General features: G+C 43.3%; 1 protein-coding gene across 1 annotated transcript in view; it reads right to left on the bottom strand.

Annotated features, from left to right (window-relative positions):
* PARK2 (parkin RBR E3 ubiquitin protein ligase) overlaps nucleotides 1-17,955 on the bottom strand; it is a 1,426,764-nt gene extending 1,408,809 nt beyond the window's left edge. The window contains exons 1-2 of the mRNA XM_006882824.1: nucleotides 17,946-17,955; nucleotides 17,244-17,407 (exon numbers count right to left, since the gene is read on the bottom strand). Of these exons, the coding sequence (XP_006882886.1) occupies nucleotides 17,244-17,407; nucleotides 17,946-17,955 (174 nt within the window). The remainder of the gene's footprint in view (nucleotides 1-17,243; nucleotides 17,408-17,945) is intronic.
* Between the last annotated feature and the right edge of the window lie 1,765 nt (nucleotides 17,956-19,720).

The raw sequence follows: 19,720 nt of genomic DNA on the forward strand, positions 1-19,720 counted from the left end.
TCATCTCCTCTGATAAATCTGTTTATAACCCCACCTCTTACCCACCATAACATTTGTGACTATCATCTCACTTGCACTAGGCAAACTATCTATGCTACCTTTTCGAACAAGTTGTTGTTGTTATGTGCTGTCGAGTCATTTTTGACTCATAGTGACCCTATGTACAACAGCCCTAAACCCTGCTCTATCCTGTGCCAATCGCATTGCCTCTGACACACCCATCCCGATTACACCAGTCACTGAATCAATCCACCTCATAGAGGGTCTTCCCCTCCTGCGCTGTCCCTCTACTCTACCCAGCATGATGTCCCTCTCCAAAGACTTGTCTCTCCTTGCAACATGTCCAAAGTATGTCAGACGAAGCCCCAGAATCTTTGCCTCCAAGGAGCAGCCTGGTTTAACCCTCTCTAGGATGACTCTGTTTGTTTTCTTGGCAGTCCATGGTACATTCAATACTCTTTTCCAGCACCACAGCTCAAAGGCATCAATTTTCCTTCTATCTTCCCTAGTCATTGTCCAGCTCTCTGATGCATACCAAGTGATTGCAAAGACCATGGCCTGTATCAGGTGCACCTTCATCTCTAAAGACACACCATTGCTCTTGAGTACCTTAGAGAGGTCCCTAACTGCAGACTTTCCCATCGCAATACGTTTTTTGATTTCCTGGGCTGCTGGTGCCAAGTTAGGTACGCACAATAATAAACTAGCTCTTCATAAACCCAAATCCCTGAGGGCGGCTTTTACAATTTCCATTATTTAAATATTCTAGCTGGTCTATTTCAATATACCAGTACACATGTTGCCTCTAGTCAATTTCTAGAGTAAAGAGCAGAACTAACCCTTAGTGTTCCTAAAACTGTAATCTTTATAGACTCATAAAACTGCCAATGGATTTGAGCCACCAACCTCTGGGTTAAGAGCTGAGCACTCCATCACTGTCAGGACCCCTCTAATAAGAAATGATATTCAGGGAAACTGATAAAGGATATCCTGTTATTTGGCGGTGGGGGGGGGGATGGAAAATGCTTATGGTTTGGTGGTAACAACATTTAAAAATACTCATAAGGTCTTAGGGAGCTCTGGTGGCATAGAGGCAGGAAACTGTGATGCAATCCAGAAGGTAGTCAATCCTGAAGGCAGACAGTACAAGGCCACCAGTTGCTCTGTGGGAGAAGGATGGACAATCTCCTCCTGTGCAATTAACTGCTTCTGAAAATCTGCTGTAAGGTCAGCTCTGGGTCAGTTTCAACTGGGTGCTCAACAACAACAAGGTCTTTAAAGTGTTAGGCAATGTTTAATGATGACCAACAGAAAATTTGACATATGAGAAACCAATCTTTTCTTTTTAACATTCTCAAAACAAACATAAAAACAAAGTGATTTAATCTCTAATGTAAGAATGGTGCATAGCTACAAATGGACTACAAAATGATGGATTATGTAGATTAGATAACCTCCATTATCCCTATAAATTACAAGAGGCACCTTAATCACTTAAGTGAGCCCTGTGATGAATGTGTCTCCTGCTTGGCTTGCCTTCTATTTTACATGTGAATGACTCATCCACTCAGAGGGTCACCTCTGATCCCTGCCCCCTCTTTTCCTTTCCCTGACTCGCAGGCTCACAGGACACTTCTCAAACTGCCCTGAGCCCCACCTCAAACAGATTTCAACAGTAAAAACCTCCAGTAAAACACCCCCCCAAATACAAAGGCTTATGTAGGTGCACTCCTCACAGCCCAGAGCAGTGACAGGCCACTGGAGTGGGTTGTGCTCTTTTCTTATGATAATATATTATTTTGAGATTTAACTAAAAGGAGAGACCTTGCAATGACAATGCCATTTTGAGGGCCGCCTGAGAGTGGAATAGAAGTTTGTCTGAAGGTCAAGGTTTTTCCTTTAGGGAGTGTTCATGAGCTCTACTGGTTTCTTGGTGGATTGTGCCGCTAACCCAGGGGCCACTGTCTCCAGCAGTTTCTCAGGAGAAAGAAAGGTGGTCTCTTCCCAATGGGATTTACAGCATCAGGAAGCTGATGGAGGGCCTGGAGTCAGAGCTGATGTATGACAGTGAGTTAATCAGAGTGTGCCAAAACGTGGGGTGAATCTACGGCACATATTAAAGAAGAAGAGCTATGTTAATTTTGTTAGTTGTTCCAAGAAGTTAAATTAGTGAGCTCTGGGGGCCTAGAGTTAAGGAAGTGTGCTGCAATCCCAAAGGCATGTGGTTTAAATTCACCAGCAGCTCCACAGAAGGATGGGCAAGCTCCTCTCCTGAAATTAAACTGCCTCAGAAAACCCACTGAAACGCTAGCTATGGGATGGATCTGACTCAATGGTACACAGCAACAACAACAACAGTAACTGGGGCAGGCCTTGTAGTATTGTGGGTCTAAACCCCATTTACAAAAAAAAAAAAAAGGAACACCATTAATCCCAGAAGCAGAAGCAGGCCATAAAAATTCTTAGCTTAGAAAAGGTAAAGTCTTATCTGTCCTTGCAAAGTAAAGAATTAACTAGTGTCTACGTGACACAAAAAGAGTAAAGGCGGGCAAAGTAGCCAGCCCATCAAAACCCACATGACTGATTCCCTGGCCCACCAACCAGGCTTCCAATTTCCCTGCCCTGGACAGAAGCACTGGGGGAAGGCCTAAAAACAATTGCGCAGGGAGACTCGTGGCTTTTTTCTCTCTCCACCTTTCTGCTAAGGGAGAAAGCTTCCACATGTGGATAAGCACTCTCTGAAATAAAGTGTTTTTTGTATTTACATATGTGAATTATTCTTTTGAGGGTCATTTCGTGGGCAGAACAGGTCAAGCACTGATTTGACACAGTGGCTGCAGCAGTGGGTTCAAGTGTGTCAGAGAGTGTGAGGTTGGCATGAGCTAGGACAGGCCTGGTTGTTCAGAGGGTTGCTATGAGTTGTACTTGACTCGATGGTACCGAACAACCTTGTGTCCTACAGGGTCACTACAGGCTGGAATCGGCTGGATATAGAGGGGTTTTCAAATGTTGGCTTGTGTGTCAACCCTTCTTAGGCACAATTTAATACAAGGCTCTCGCAGGCACCCTTATGACTTTAATTTAAAGAAGGAGAAATAGAAAGACTGGAGAAGTGAAAGCATTTGGTCATGACAACCAGTCTGACTGCTGAGTCATTCTCTTCCACTTGTGCATAGTTGGGCTTTGAAAAACGTAGTTGGTTTCCGGCTCAGCCACCTCACCTAGAAGATGGTACAGTTCTGATGGTGTAACATCTAACATGTGGCAATCAGCATATACGTGGATGGCATCACAACACTCTTCTGGAATGAAAAAAATAGAATCAGAGGTGTTTAAACCTTTATAAGAAGAACATGACAGCCCAGAAATGGGCCCAAGCAGCCTCTTGACTGTGAGGACAGCTCAGGAGCACAGTGTGCTGTTAGACACAACAATTCCTGAGTCGGAGCAGATGGTACTACAGCAGCTGGCTAACAACAACAAACACTAGCATGCAACTGTCTCAATGGTTCAAAACGAGAAGGGCCAGCATGGGTAAGGGAAGGGAGCAGATACTGCTTACCTGAGCAGATTGCAAAACTCTGGCTGTCCAAGTCTTAAATAACACTAGAAAGATCTGAGAAAAAGTTTGGTTTTTGTTTTCTCCTTTCTGAACAAAGCTTTGATGAATTATGCATAAATGGAATGCAAACATAGAGATTCAACTCCCTTTGAAATGCTTAAGAGTGTGAGAGTATAGCGAAGTATGCATGGAAAACCTGTGTTGGGTGCTCAGAGGACTCCACATTCGAAATTGACTTCATGATGTACTCCAAACCATCCACATCACAGGTCGCTTACAACCTTCCTCACTTCTTCCTCCAGTGGCCGAATGTCAGATTAGTTTGAGAAGCAGAGCACCTTGCCAAAATGAGTCTGCTTGCTGAACGCAAAACTAAGATATCTGAACACAAACAGGCCAGGATGTTATGACAGGAACATTCCATGGAATATAATTCAGTGACAAAATAAAGCTCTCAATATCATGCAGTTGACACAAACACAGCCACTAAATTATCACCCCTTCCCTCAGATCACTAAATGAATGCATACTAGTCTACGTAATTGTTCTTATGTACAAAAGACTAAAACATAGCTTTTAATAGTTTCTGTTGTAGACTGAGGGTAAATTATATTAAAAAGTCTTAATAATAAGATAGAACACCAAGACTGTGTAAGTAAAAAGAGGTAAGGCAGGAGGCAAACAAGTTCTCAAACAAGTGAAACCCCATCTCTCTTTCCCTGTGCCTTTATGGCACAGAGAATTCAATGCAAATGAAGCGAAGCTCTTTCTATTGAAAACCTTATGCTTGACTCAGGAGGAAAGGGTTAGCAAATACAATACAAGAATCATGTAAATGCCTAAGAATTGCCTTCTTGCCTACCCTTGTAAACATTTAAGGTTTGTCTTAGTGCTTCAGGGTGAATTCCAGCTTGCATCTATGCCTCCCTCATATCCTGATATAGCATTTGGCTTATTATAAATATTTAGTATGAAATTTGGCTTCCCACAGTTTTTCTTTTTTAAAAAAAAATCCATAAGCAATTAATACTAGAGTATTTCCCATGTGCGTTAAAATGGAACGAAGACTAAAGAAAAGTGAAGAGGAATCAACGTCTTTGAACTCTGATGCTGATGAAGAGAACCCTGGATTGCCAAACTAACAAATAATCTGTCCTGGAAAAAGTGCAACCAAGGTGCTCCTTAGAGGCAAGGGTGACATAACTCAGTCTCACATACTCTGTGCACGTTGTTAGGAGAAGATAATCCTTGAAAATGGACATCAAGTTTGAGAAAATAGTCAGAGGAAGAGAGGTAGACCTTCACAGTGACTGCGGGATGGGGCTAAGCAAGGCAGAGACTGTGAGGACGGCAAAGGACAGGACAAGGTTTAGATCTGTTGCTCACTGGGTCGCTGTGGATCCCAGCTGACCCAAGGGCACTTAACAACAACAACAGAGTACTCCATCTACACTAAGTGTCTAAGTGGAGAGTTTGCACCACCGTCCAGGAAGACTTAATGCTTTACTTCAATTCAGACGAGTTTCTGTGCCTACACAGCTACATATGATCAAAACTTCACCTCTTAGCCCAACCCGCCATGCTCTAGAAAGGACATGAGGCCAACTTCCACTCACTCAATGAGAGTTTTATTTGATTGAATATCTGCTTTATGGGTTATCAAAAGATTGAAGGTGTCAACAATTTCATTTTATTTGGATCCACAATCAGGACCCATGGTATCTGCAGCCAAGAAATTAAAAGACATGTTGCACTGAGAAAATCTGTGGTCAAGGACCTGTCCAGAGCCCTGAGAGTAAAGAGGTCACTTTAAAGACTAATGTTCATCTGATCCAAGCCATGATCTTTTCAATTACTTTCCACTCCTCTGAAAACTGGAATATGAATGAGGATGACAGAAGAATCATCAACACTTCTGAGTGGTGGTGCTGGAGAAGAGTACTGAACATCCCATGGACTTCCACAAGAACACACATGTCTTGGACGAGGTGCAGGCAGAGTGCTCCCTCAAGGCCAGAATGATAAGACTTTGTCTCATATACTTTGGGGAGGTTGTCAAAAGGGCAGCGTCCTTAGAAAAGAACATCATGCCAGGAAAAGTGAAGGCTCAGGGAAAAAGAGGAAGACTCCCAACAAAATGGATTGGCACCGTGAGTGGAGCGATGGGCTTTGGCATCTTGGAGTTTGTGAGGATGGCACAGGATAGGGCAAGGTTCAGATCTGTTGTTCACAGGGTTCTTAGGAGATGTAGACAGCACCTAACAACGATAACACATGATTAAAAAGGAGCCCTAGTGGCATTGTCTATTATTTGATGGATTGTAAGCTCATTGGTTTGAAACTAGCAGCTGGTCCTAAGTGGACAGACGCATCATTTTCTCCAATAAAGATTTACAGTCTCTGAAAACCCAACAGAGGGATGCCATGAGTCTGAACTGACTTGATGGAAATAGGTTGGGTTTTGGTTTATATGGTTTATAAGAATATTAGTCTCACTGTAATTAAACCCACAATCTGGAAAAGAAAGGAAATAAGACATAACATAAAGCCAAACTACTCTTTCTCATTTAGTTGCTTTTCATGTGTAACAGAAATCAGAAAAGGCAGAAAGGAACTTTTAAAACTGTTATTATTCCTACTTTACCTTATCTCTTCTTTAGCTCCTTATTTAACCAAAACAAATGGTAATCAGAGTGAATACCAACCCAGCAGCCAGGACGATGAATAACTGCACCCCTGTTTACCGGTGCTCGGCCCATACGCTTTAAATACCTTCTTAATATTAAGATGGCAATTATGATCTGGCAGTAATCTGGGGCTTTTTACCAGTTAGTTGAAGAGAGAAGGAAGAGAAGGCAGAATTGGGGAGAAGTACTTGAGATTCAGTAGCTTCAGAATGAATAATGTAGTAGATACACATAAACTCTTCTTTCTTTAAATTCTTCCCTAAAATGATGATGACTGTATTTTCTTCAACAAAATCAGGTCAATTGGTATGCTGGAATTGGAGTTCAATAACAGAGACAACCGGGCAGAATATTAGAACTAGGACTTCAGTGAATAGTAATAAGATTTTCACGGTGTGTAATCTCTTCTCTTTCATTTGTCAGGTTTCCTATAAGACAGGCCTTTGCATTACAGACTAATCAAATACATCCTATGCTTAGATTTGGGGGACTGGTTTGTTCAAGAAGTTCAGTGGCTTGCACATAGCCTGCCTTGCAAAACGTGTGCAAAAGGGTGGTGGCGATGGTGACAGTGGAAACGTTGCAGGCGAGAGGCTGATGTAAATCCATGGACTGACTTCAGCTGCATAGAAGTGAATGGTATCTCAGATTCTTTTTTTGGGTTCTGTCTGGTTGGGTGTTTCTGTCATTTGGGACCTTTTATCTCCTCATAAACCTGACTTATCTATGGAATCCTAGACGATATTTCCTTTGTCTGCAAGGGCTTTGAAATGTCAAAGCTTCTTTTTAATGGTTAATAATGTTTCATACGGTTTTGAATTATGTAAGAAACTGTTGTTTGAACAGAGCAAGGGGAGACTGCATGGCTCAAAAATCAAGAAAGATGTGTGTCAGGGTTGTACCTTGTATCTCGGTCTAGATGTAAGTTTGACACGAACACAAGTAAATGCTCTGGGGTTCCCCTTCTTCTCAATGTTAGCCATAGTTTGTTATGATCCACACAGTCAAATGCCTTTATATAGTCTCTAAAACACAAATAGACATTTTTCTGGTGTTCTCTGAAGATACACCTGACATCAGCAATGGTATCATATATAAACATGGAGACACAAACACAGCAAGGAAGAATTTTCTGAAAAGTGTGCTTACTTCATAGGTGGTCACCCTGGACTCTAGATTCTGACATGAAATTATCAGCACTGGCCCTTTGTAAGAACTCAAGAGCTGTAGGCATTACCTTACTTGAACAAGGCCAGTAGGAGTTACATTAACATACCAAGCTTTCGTCAAGGATGCTGGTGTTATTCCTATGGTAATCATAGTTCCATATGCACAACTGTTCTCTTACTTACCAAGTAATCATTGCATGACCCTTCATGGAGAATATAGCACTTGACCTAGCTTCCTTTTGTTTAAGTAACCCTGATTGGCCCACTGCTTAAGCACTCAGTTGCCATCTGAAAGGTCCTTGGTTCAAGTCCACCAATCATTCCTGAACAGACAGACGTGGCAGCCTTCTTCCATAAAAATGGCACCTTTGGGAACAATATGGAGTTGTTTCTACAAGGTTGTTGTGTTTCCTTTTGCTTTTTCCTGGTCATCAATTCATGAATGGTCCAATTTCTTCACATCCTCATCAGCATGTGTTCTTGTCACTATTTTTAACTTTAGCCATTTAAGTATTTTAGTGGTTAGTCTGGATATTAGTTTTTATATAATACACATGCACGCACACGCGCACCCACACACACACACGCACGCACACGCGCGCGCGCACACACACACACACACACACACACACACTGGTCTTGGGGCAAGAAGCTGCCCTGCAATCCTGAAGGCACACAGTTCGAGCCACCAGCTGCTCTGCGGGAGCAGGATGGACAATCTCCTCCCATCTGATTAGCTGCCTCTGGAAACTCGCCAGAGGGTCAGCTATGGGATATTTCTTGGAAAGGGACATTATGCTTGGAAAGCGGAGTGACAGAAAAGGAGAGGAAGACCCTCAGTAAGGTGGACTGATAGAGTGACTGCACCAATGAGCTCAAGAGAGTCAGAGATTGTGAGGATGGCACAGGATAGGACAGGGTTCAGATCTGTTGTTTTTAGGGTCATTGTGAGTTATTGTTGATTCGACAACATCGAGTAACAACCTAACAACATGTGTGTATTGCCACCGAATCAGAACCAACTCAAAGCTGAGCCCTTCAATGGATTTTCAGGAGGCTACAAATAGTAGACTGTCTATCCTTGTCCCTGGAGCAACTGGTAATTTCAAAGTAGCACAGAGGTGCTGCATTTTGGTTTAGCAATGCAATTCCGTATGGATTGCATCACTGGAGCTCCCCCCATGTGCATATATACACGGGTACACAGCATAATAACCAAGCTAGCAGCATCATAATAAATGTAGAAAGACTGAATGGTGTCAAGAGTGTCATTTTACTTGGCTCTACAATGAAGACTCAAGAAATCAAGAGTTTAAAAATCAAACAATGTATTGTACTAGACAAATTTGTTGTAAAACACTTCTTTAAAGTTGTGAAGCTAACATCTTGAAGCCTGAGGTGTACCTGATGTAAGCCACTGCATTTCCTATAGCATCATATGCATTAAAGAACAGGCAATAAATAAAGAAAATTGAAGAACTGAGGCCTTTCAATGATGGTATTGGGAAGAATACTGTATATTTGTTGGACTATGAGAATAACAAATGTTTTAGAGGAAATGTGGCCAGTATGCTCTTCCAAGCAAAGATGGCAAGTACTTTGGCCATGTGGTAAAGAGGTACCGGAACTCAGAGAAGGGCATCATTCTGGGTGAATTAGAGGGTCAGTGAAAGAGAGGAAGATCCACAATAAGACAGAGCGATACGGTGGCTGCAGCCGTGGGTACCAACAAGGGCAAGGATGGTGAGGATGCTGTAATGTGCTGGAGGCGGCATCACTCTAAGCCAGAGTCAACCCAACGGCACCCAAGAACAACAGCACGGTCTTGGTGGATTATCTTAAAAACAAAAATGTCTCTGCAGTAGGATAATCTTATTTCATCTTCTGTTTTATAAGTTCATCTCATAGCTAAAATTACATTACCTCATAATACAAATGATTGGAAGCAGGAGTGGCATCCACTTCTGAAATGGCTTGCTTCCGGAAACGCTATGAACAGTGCTCAGGCCTTTCATTCATAGGGTCGCTAAGAGTTGTCTATGACTCGATGACACCTAACAACAACAGCAATACAAATGAAGTAACTTCTCTAGAATAATAGTTTAAATATGTCAACACTTCTCATATTTTGGTTAATAAGCCTATTGTCATTGTTAGGTGCCATTGAGTTGACTATGATACATAACGAACCTATGAAGAGCAGATCAGAACCGGGCCCTGCCCTGTAACAACTTCATGATCTCCAGCCTGTTACGAGTCCCTGTGCCAATCTACCTAGCCGAGGGGGTTACTTCTACATCACTTACCCTCTACATTTCCTAGCATGATGTCTTTTTCCAAGGACTCGTCACTCCTGCCAACACGTACAAAACATGTGAAATGATGTTTCATTATCCTCACCTCTGAGAACGTTGGCTGAACTTCCTTCAAGACCAATTTGTATGTTCTTTTGGAAATCCTCGGCACATCCAACACTCTCAGCCAGCACCATAACTCAAAGGCATGATTCTTGACCTCATTGTTGTCAGACGCTCTGCAGCTGAATTTGCTTCATGATCATCCCCATGTTACAAGGCAGAACTTCCACAGGATTTATGCTGTGATGATCTTCATCTGCCATGAAGGAGCTCCCATGAAGCCCATGGGTTGTTGGAGACATCAGCTTCCTGCTTAATAGTCGAGCCCTTAGCCATTGTGTCACCCAGGTTCATTAACAGACCTACATTGGTTGTCGCTGTTGTGTGCCGTCAAGTCAGAACCAACCCATAGCTGACCCTCCAGCAGGTTTTCAGGGCCTGTTAATTGTGTCGAAAGAAACTGGCCACCCTTCTGTGGAACAGCTGGTGGATTCAAATGGCATGCTCTGGGGATTGGAGTACAGTTTCTACCAACCAATGGCTGACCCTCCAGCGGGCTTTCAGAGGCAGTTAATCACACAGGAAATTACCCTTCCTTCTCCCACAAAGCAGCTGGTGGCCTCAAACCTTGTTACTTTGGGATTACAGTGCAGTGTCTTGCCACTAGGTCACCAGGGCGCCCTATATTGGTATGCACAAAAATAATGTAGCTAAGGTGAATCAATCTAACGATTTATTCTTTCTTGATTCATTGATTGATTGATTATTTCTAAATTTTCTCATTCCTATGATTTTAGCACATCATCTAGTTAAAAGGCCCCCAGTTGCGGTATATGCAGCTATAAGATAATGTTTATTTTCCGTGTGAAAGTAATTTCAGGGAGCTTGATACACTGTGGTATGCTGAATGTGAAGGTTAGGAGGAAGGGTTATCACTATTTTACTAGGCCCTGAATGTTCTTACAAGAACAAAGAGCCCTTTATAAAGAGAAACGAATTGATCTGTTGTAAACATTATGTCAAAGGGGGCTTTGTCCATAGGGAGCTGGTTGTTCAAATCTACCCGCACCTCCATGGGGAACAAAATGTTCAATCTCTCAAAACCCACTAGAGGGTCAGCTGTGAAATGGTTTGATTTGAAGGCAATGCATCTGAGGTTTGTTTTGTTTGGGTTGTGGTTGTTTGTTTTTTTTTTAATTACATTCATGTAAATATAAGAAGAATACAAACACGTACAGAAGGATTATTTACAAAGTAGGAAAGCAATGTATAGCTCTTTCTAATCTTTCCAATCTAGCAAATAGAGTATGAGCAAGATATTTGCTTTATTAAAATATATATCATACCAATAATATCATGATGAACATTTCCTGAATAGTATAGCTATGGGTTTCTATTTTTATTTTTTTATGGAGTTTGTAAAAGGAAATGACTTTTTTCAAGTTTGCTAAATTAAAATATTAGTATTTTTTCAGATGAGTAAAACTCATATATTTAAGAGATCAAATTTATTGATAAATTCCGGAACTCTTTTTAGTGAAAATAGTGTCTATATATTTTAGTGTAAACACACACACACACTGGATGTCCACTGCCTTTATGCTTTAATGCATTACAGATAAACATATCATAATTCACAGCAGACAGAACTCATGGTTAATTGAAGTTGATTTTATAGATTTTGAAGTAATTGTCTAATAATAATGATATTAATGGTTTCTAGCATTTATACAGTGCTTACTATAAGCCACATTCTGTTCTGTGAGCTTTACATAATAAATTACTTTTACATAATTTACATAATTAACTAATTTTAACCCTTAGCATTCCATTGACTGAGGTATTATAATTCCATCTTACAAAGAAGCAAATTAAGATGCACGTAGGCTTCTATCTCTAAATACAAAATATATTTAGAAAATATTTCTAGAAAATATTTTCCTTTGATCTGCAAATTGAAAATGTAGATACAATTTAAATACATAAAAGCTAAACTATAAATTGAAGCTTGATATCAAGAAGACAAAGATTGTCACCATTGTGTCAATTAACAGCTTCATGATGGATAGAGATGATTGAAGTTGTTAATAATTTCATCTTGGTTGACTTCATAATCAACACTCTTGGCACTAGTAGTTAGGAAGTCAAAAACTATTTACACTGGGGAAGTCTGTTGTTGTCAAGGAGCTCTTCAAAGTGCTACAGAGCAATGATGTCAGTCTAGAGACTAAGATGCACCTGATCCAGGCCATGGTCTTCACAATTACTTCACAATTACTCATCAGAGAGCTGGACTATGACTAAAGAAGATAGAAGAATAGTTGATACCTTTGAGTTGTGGTGCTGGAGAAGGGTATTGAACATACCATGGACCACCAGCAGAACAAATAGGTTTGTCTTGGATAAGGTGAAACCAAGTTTCTCCTTGGAAACAAGGATTTTGAAGCTCCATCTCACATACTTTCTGCACATGGCCAAGAGAGACCAGTCCTTGGAGAAGGACATCCTGCTTGGAAAGGTGGAGGTACAGTGCCAGAAAGAAAGACCTGGGTGAGATGGATTGACATGGTAATCGGAGCAATAGGATTAAGTACGTCAGGGTCAGTAAGACTGGCTCGAGATAGAGCAGGGTTAAACGCTATTGCACATGGAGTCATTAGGAGTCATGGGTGACTAGATGGCACATAACAATAACATGGTGTAAACATTTCACAGAGTATCAGTTTTACAATTAGGAATGGAGACTAATGCCATATAATTAAGTAAAACTATAACATGATGGATGAGAGTGAAAGCACAGGGTTGCGCAATTTGGTGGGTGGAGGGGTTGAAAGAAATGGGAAGGATCTGGTGGGGACCCGAAAAGACAAGGTAATGATGGGCAACATCCAATGGTGATTAATTGTATAAAACACAATGCGTGGGAATTACTGTATGAAGCATGATGTGAAGAAGAATAGTGTGAAACACAAGGTATATGAACTTTGTAATCAAACCAATAATAAACAAAAATGATAAAAAAAAGTGGATTCAGGCAAAGTAATAGTCATGCAAATGGTGCATGGTCTGGCAATGCTTGCTTCTGCTATAATGAGTCAAAATCAACTCTGGCATCATTTAATCTGTTCCCTGTGTGTCATGGAAGGCCTATGCTCCAAACAGCTGAGAGGCTGAGAGGTGCTTTAATTTGTAAATATCTATCTATCTATCTATCTATCTATCTATCTATCTATCTATCTATCTATCTATCTCTGTCTATATCTCTGTCTATATCTCTATATCTATCCAAATATATATTTTTAAAAGTGTACATGTAAAATGTTTAGACTTTTAAACTGAGATTGCACTTTTATACTGACTACGTCTCTACATGACTGTGGATGCAGCCAAGGCCTAAAGGAGGCAGCAGAATACAGCGTGGGTGTGCTGCTCCCACCATGAACGGACCTGGCCTCTCCTTCCCATCCCTAACAAGAGTGTCCATACATGGCACAAACATCTCTTGGCTCCTGCTGCACTGCTCACAGTCCAGCCCCTGTGGTCGGGCTTTCACCAGCCACTAGGCTGGACCTTGGCCTTCAATGACCCAAAGTTACCATAGTCCCTAAGACCATTTCCTTCCTTCCTTCGTCTTTTCACAACACACCTGCTGTTTAGCAGTTCTTTTGTTTCTGTTCCCCTTTCATTCAGAGCATTGTTACACATTGATTCCCCTCCTTTATACACTTGTACAATATTTGAAAAGACAGGAAATTTTTTAAATTCACCTTTTGCTTCAGAATTTAAGGATCTATGAGACATCCTCAGAACTGCCAGCTGTCTAGATGAGGCTGCCTTGGCGGGCCTTTTCTCTTGTTACCTGAAAGAAGGAATTGCCATCCACAGAACCTCTTGCACACTGTTATATGGCAGTTACACCTTATCCAAACCTGCAACATTCACCTCTACATAAACAGTCCTTAAAAAAAGAGCCCTGGGATTTGCATAACAATGAAAGAGTTTTTCTTTTCAAGGAGAAGAGTGAATGGGGGGAGGGAGTGGGCAGGGAGAAAAGTGCAACAATGAATGACTGAAACCCTAAGTCTCTGTAAACTTTCATTAAAGTTAATAATTAATAATAAATAATAATAATAATAAAAAGAACCCCAGTGTGTAACATCACGATGCTAAACCAAAGGCCCTAAGTTCCAGATTCTCCTTGGGGGGATAAAAGAGGCAATCTCTACCCACAAAGATCGACAATCTTGGAAACTCAAGGGAGGGCTATCACCAGCCAGACAGAAATTCCCAATTGACCCCTAGATATCATCACATCATATCAGCCCTGATCGTGTATATAAAAAACCACCAACCTTCAAACTGAGTCCAACATAGTGTTCCGTGCTTCCTCACCTCTACACCTGTTTTCTTGACATGAAGCCTCAAAGTCAAGTCAGCCCAGGTTCCTTCAAACACAGCTCCAAACTCCTTTCTCATCTACTCTTCAAACCTCTCTCCTCAGTTCCAGAAGAACAAAGCCCAGGCACAGACTCTGATCCCATCTTTGGAATTCTGCCTGAATGTCTGTTCTCCCTTGAAACCTTTCCCACAGACTCTAAAAAACAGGTGATTCCCTCACCTAGAAAACTGTGTGATGTTGTGTGTCATTTGTTGCCTTGTGGCAGTTAACCCATTGGACGGCCTGATGTTGTGTCGGTGTAGGTCAAACCAGACTTCACTGCTGACAGTTTTTACTTATGAATTATAGTCGTGCCATAGGGTTCAATCTCAAAGTCCTATGGGTTTTAGAGGCCCAAATGAAAGAGGCTGCGGCTTCATGGTAAGGAACTGTACTGCCAACACAAAGGTATATGGTTTGAATCCACCAGGTGCTTTGAGGGAGAAAAGGAAGCAATCTCATCCTGTGAGATTTACAGCCTCTGAGAACCTGTTGCTGACTCGATGGTTCACAACATTAATGAAAGAATATAAGGCTTCAGTGACACAGAGGTAAAAGTCCCTCAAATGCTAGGTGTTGGTCTGAGTCTATCAGTCGATCTGCTGGAGAAACGCAGAGCAATCTTCTGGAGTTTCCTGTAAACTCTGCAGTTTAGGAAGTCCTGTGGGGTCATCAACTGTCCTCTAGGGTAGATAAGAGTTGGGATCAACTTGAGGATGGTTGGCTTGGTTTTTGCCACTTTTAGTTAATGAAAGTGTGAGCTTTGTTCACTTTTTAGATGTCTGGAGAGCCCAGAACACTGAAAATACTTTAAAATCACTCATCAAATTAAAAAAAAATCCAAATAAAAACTAGATATGTTATAAATATTAATTTATTTACTTGACTTGAAGGCAATTAACAACTATATCTCTCTATACATATAAATCAGTTACCTGCAGCAAGTGTTTTAGCAGAATGAGAACGTAAAATTGTTGCTAACTGTTTGACCACTCAGGTCAAGTGGCTGAGTGAAGAGTTCTAGAACAATCTGTGGGTTCTGATAATATACAATATTGTGGCTCATATTTACATGTGGAGGAAGCATTCTGGAATTGTTAGGTATAACAAAAAAGCTTTTTAGCTGACTGACCTAAATAGACATACATAAAAGAAAAATGCTCTTTTGTACATGTACTTCCCTTTTAAAAACAAGTTCCCTAAAATCAACCCCAGTAGCACAGGAGGTCTGTCCAAAGCCACCGTCAGTGGGCACAGAGCGGCAGAATGACAAGGGAAATTGGTATATTTATCGCTTCTATTGTGTGCTCCAAATCAGAAAGTATTTCCGAAAGCAGTATCATAACCCTGAAGAGACAGTGAGTGATGCCTGATGGGAGGTTGATACCACGCCCTGCTCTGTGCAGCCAGAGGCAGGGGCCACTCCGGCCTCCCAGATGCAGGGGCCACTCCCACCTCCCAGATGCAGGGGCCACTCCCACCTCCCAGATGCAGGGGCCACTCCCACCTCCCAGATGCAGGGGCCACTCCCACCTGGCCAGGAACACGAGTGCCAGGAGCTCAGTTGGTTCTGGAACATGGCGGGGGATGAGTTTGTGGGGGCTCCCCCATAGTCACGTGCACCACCCCCTGCAGAGAGCATGTAGTCACGTGGATGCTGAGACACTTTTCCCCTCATGAACAGTTCTTAAACTACGCCAATGCTCTGAGTTCTAAGAGGATCCCACACTCAGCAAAATTTACCCTCGTCTTTGAGATAAAATCAAACAAAGAGAAAAAGAAAACCAAAACTCAATGCTTTCACGTGCTTCTGACTCACAGAAACCCTGTCCACGTAGGGAGACCACCCCTAGCCTTCCCAGGACTGTGACCTTGATATTGTTGTTGTTGTTGTGCCATTGAGTCTTCTATGACTCTTAGTGATCCTATGAGCAATAGCCCTGAGCTCTGCCCTGTCCTGAGCCAATGTCACTGTCTCCAACATACTGAACCCCCACTGCCCCAGTTACAGTGTCAATCCGTCTCATCCAGGGTCTCCCTCTTCTGCACTGTCCCCCCATCCTTCTGAGCATGATGTCCTTCCCCAAGGACTGGTCCCTCCTGGCAACATGCCCCAAGTATGTGCGATGGAGCTTCAAAATCCTTGCCTCCATAGAGCAGCCTATTTTCACTCTCTGGAGGACAAGCAGATTGTCGCATCTTCAGTGAATGCTGACTCCCCGGACACAGGGCTATTCTCTGCTTGTGGGTGACAGAAGTTCTGCTTACCAATCACCTGGTCAGTTCTCAAGCCTCTATACAAATCCAGGCTTCGAATGCAACTCCCAGCTGCACAAGAGGCCAGGCTTTGAGGTGGGGCAGCTGTGGACTCCTGGAACACACCGCGCTCACCCCACACTTTAGGGGCCCTAATCTAGGAGGGAGATCAGAAGTGAACACTACGGTGTTTCCACCACCCTGCTCTTCCTTCCCTGCCAGGAGCTGTGGATGTGTCTCTGCTCTGTGCGGGGGAAGTCCTGAGAATTCCTGAGAGCTGGACTCAGACCTGGAGCTGGCTCTCCTTGGGCTCAGATCCAGAGCTGCAGCCACTTGGACCCTCCAGGGGTCACCCTTGGGTTACAAATCCCTCTACAAGCACCGAGGGAGCAGCCTGCCTGGGAACAATTTATTCCGATCCCTCTTCATTAAGATTCAAATGGAATAAGTAAGGTAGAAATGGAACAGACACAGAAATTGCGCGCACGGCAGCTCCTGGAGTCAGTAAATATTTATTTGCGGAGCCCAGCCTGGGTGCTGTGTCTCCCCATCTCTGTCTCACTCATCATAGTTCTTCCAGCCCTTCCTACTTGCTGTTTTAATGCATAATTAAGAAGGTCAGAATTAATGAAGCAGAGTGGAGTAAAGTTCAAGGAATCCCCAGGCACTATTTATTCTGTTAGATCTAAGGCGCGAATGTCAGACTGGAAGCAGAGGCGGTGTGAGCTGTGAGGTTGGCCGCCTCCCAGAAACTGGCCACTAAGGGACACTCACCTTCAGTGTCCAGTCATTCCGAAGCTCCTTCCCTGCGAAAATCACACGCAACTGGTCAGCTGGAACCCCCTGTCGCCTAGCAACCGCCTCCTTGAGCTGGAAGATGCTGGTGTCGGAATTGACCTCCACGGGGAAGCCATGGCTGGAGTTGAACCTGACGAACACTAAACAAGAAAACAGGCAGGAAGAAGAGAAAGTGAGCTGGACTCAACGACTTTAAGAGCCAACGACAACAATTCTGAACCTGTCTATCCCCACCGCCCCTCACGCGTCCCTTGAGGACTTAGCAGCATTTACATCCACTTATAACCCACCACTTAGTGTTATGTGCAAACAAGGGGGGGTTTCTCATGAGGTTTCCATTCCAAGCTTGGCAAGTGACCACCCAGCACATCTGCACCTGCCATCCTTCTGGGGAGCAGGGGGAAGGGAGGCACCGTGACTTCATTACAACTGTGGGATTCCAGTGATTTCTCTAAGGGGCTCACTGTGACCTGCACAAGCACACACCCGCGTATGATGTCCTTCATGATGAAACCAGTCACGGCAGCAGTCACCGTGTGACAGTGGAGGCATGCACACCGATTTATGATGGCGTGGGTTCCAGCGTGAGGCTGGGTCTCTGGCCACCAAGCACTGGCAGTCCCAGCTTAAAGGCCTCCCGGGCCCCTGTTGAGCTGCTTCTGAGCCTTTTCTCTCAACCTTTAGCCATGGCCAACCCTCAATTCTGACCCACAGTCACCTGATAAGATGGGGCGTGGGGGTGATGCACCGTGCTTCCAAGGCCGCAAACACACACACATGCAGACAGCCTCATCTTTCTCTCCAAACATCAATCTTTCAGTTAACAGCTGAGTACTTTAAAGCCTGCACCACCAAGCGCCAGGCCACAGGCAAGTCCTTCAGTTAAATACAATGCTGTCTACAACAGCTGTTAATTCACCTGGGTGGGGGTCCACATGACAATAAAAAGAGCCAGGTCGTAACAGTGAAACAGAAATTCACTGCCATGCAGTCAGAACTGACTCACAGCTGAGCTTCCTGTGCGCCTTTCAGAAGCTGCAAATCACAGGGGAGGAGCCTGCCCACCAAGGGCGATATCAGTCTGGCCTCACTGAGTGCCCTCTGGTGGCACAGCTGGCTGGGAACTGTGTTGCAGCTCTGGGGTGCAAATCCAAGGACTGAACAGGAGAGAGAGGGGCACCCTCTCTACATTGTGATTTGTGGCCTATGAAACCTGATGGAGGGTCACTGTGAGTTGTCGGCGATGACTCAAAACCAGGTCGAGGACAGTGAGCTTGAATCTGATCCCCAAGTGCCAGATACTGGAGCTTGAACAAGGTGAGTCTCAGCTTCCCAGTGACCAACATTCCCACCCTGCGCCACTCTCTCCCACCCTCAGGGGAGGGGATTCCTTCCATTTAATCCTAACCCAACACTTAATGTTAAGTGTGAATAAGAGAGTTTCCTCATGAGATATCCCTTCATGGACTGGTCAGTGAAACACACACCAAACCTGCATGCTGGCGGGCTACTTACTATTTATTTCTACACAGCAGAAGGTCTGCTACTGCTATTAGATGAAACCACATCAATTCTGAACCCAACAGACTCCATGGGACGAAGCCCACCTGCTCGGTGGCAACTCTCAGGTAGTAGATCTTCAGGTCGTTTCTCTTAGAGTCTCTTGGGGATTTGAACTACTGAGTTTGCAGTTAGAAGCCAAGTGCTTAACCACTGTGCAACCAGGGATGCTAAATAAAAACTTAGAAATCCAGCAACATTTCCCAGAGGCCATCAGCTCCTTTGTCATGGAATTGGAATTCAAACTCAGATCGTAACACAGAGACCATTCCCTTTCTGCTAGGGGAGGCTATCTAAAAATCTCAGAAGGGAAGACTATGTTGATTTTCCTCCTGATAAAAAGCTGCTTTATGATATAAGCAATGAGTTTTTATGATAGCATTAGCATAATCCAGGCACAGTCGGCACAGGTGAGCAGCAGAATGTAAACTTGAAAACGGACAATTACTTCAGTGATGGTAAGAGCAACGGAGTCCTGGTTCAAGACGAGATGAGACACAAGTGGCCCCCTGCAGGAGGTAGGTGGCTGAGAAGACGCCGCAGGACTGAAACAGAGGCTGACTTGACCAGCATGGAAAACACTTAGAAACAGCAAGGAGCAGGAGTGACAGAAGTGCCACAAAGAAAGAAAATGCAGACACGCGTGCCATGGACCGAGGAAAATGGGCTTTTGATGTACTTTTAAGGAGATGCGATGTGATGCCTTTGAGAGGAGAGGGGGAATGGGATGTGTTAGATGCCCTGGAGGTGTATCCCGCATGTCCCCAGCTCAGGGGTCTTATGACGACAGCTCAGCAGATAAGACGGAGCTCGGTCAGGGGATGTCAGGGGGAAAGCCATGATCCAAGGTCTTCAAGTGATTTTCTGCTAGTGCCAGTGGGTTTTTTTTTAAA

This window comes from Elephantulus edwardii, unplaced genomic scaffold (genome assembly GCF_000299155.1).
Source record: "Elephantulus edwardii isolate Elephantulus edwardi_28Jun2011 unplaced genomic scaffold, EleEdw1.0 scaffold00024, whole genome shotgun sequence".
Classification (NCBI taxonomy): domain Eukaryota; kingdom Metazoa; phylum Chordata; class Mammalia; order Macroscelidea; family Macroscelididae; genus Elephantulus; species Elephantulus edwardii.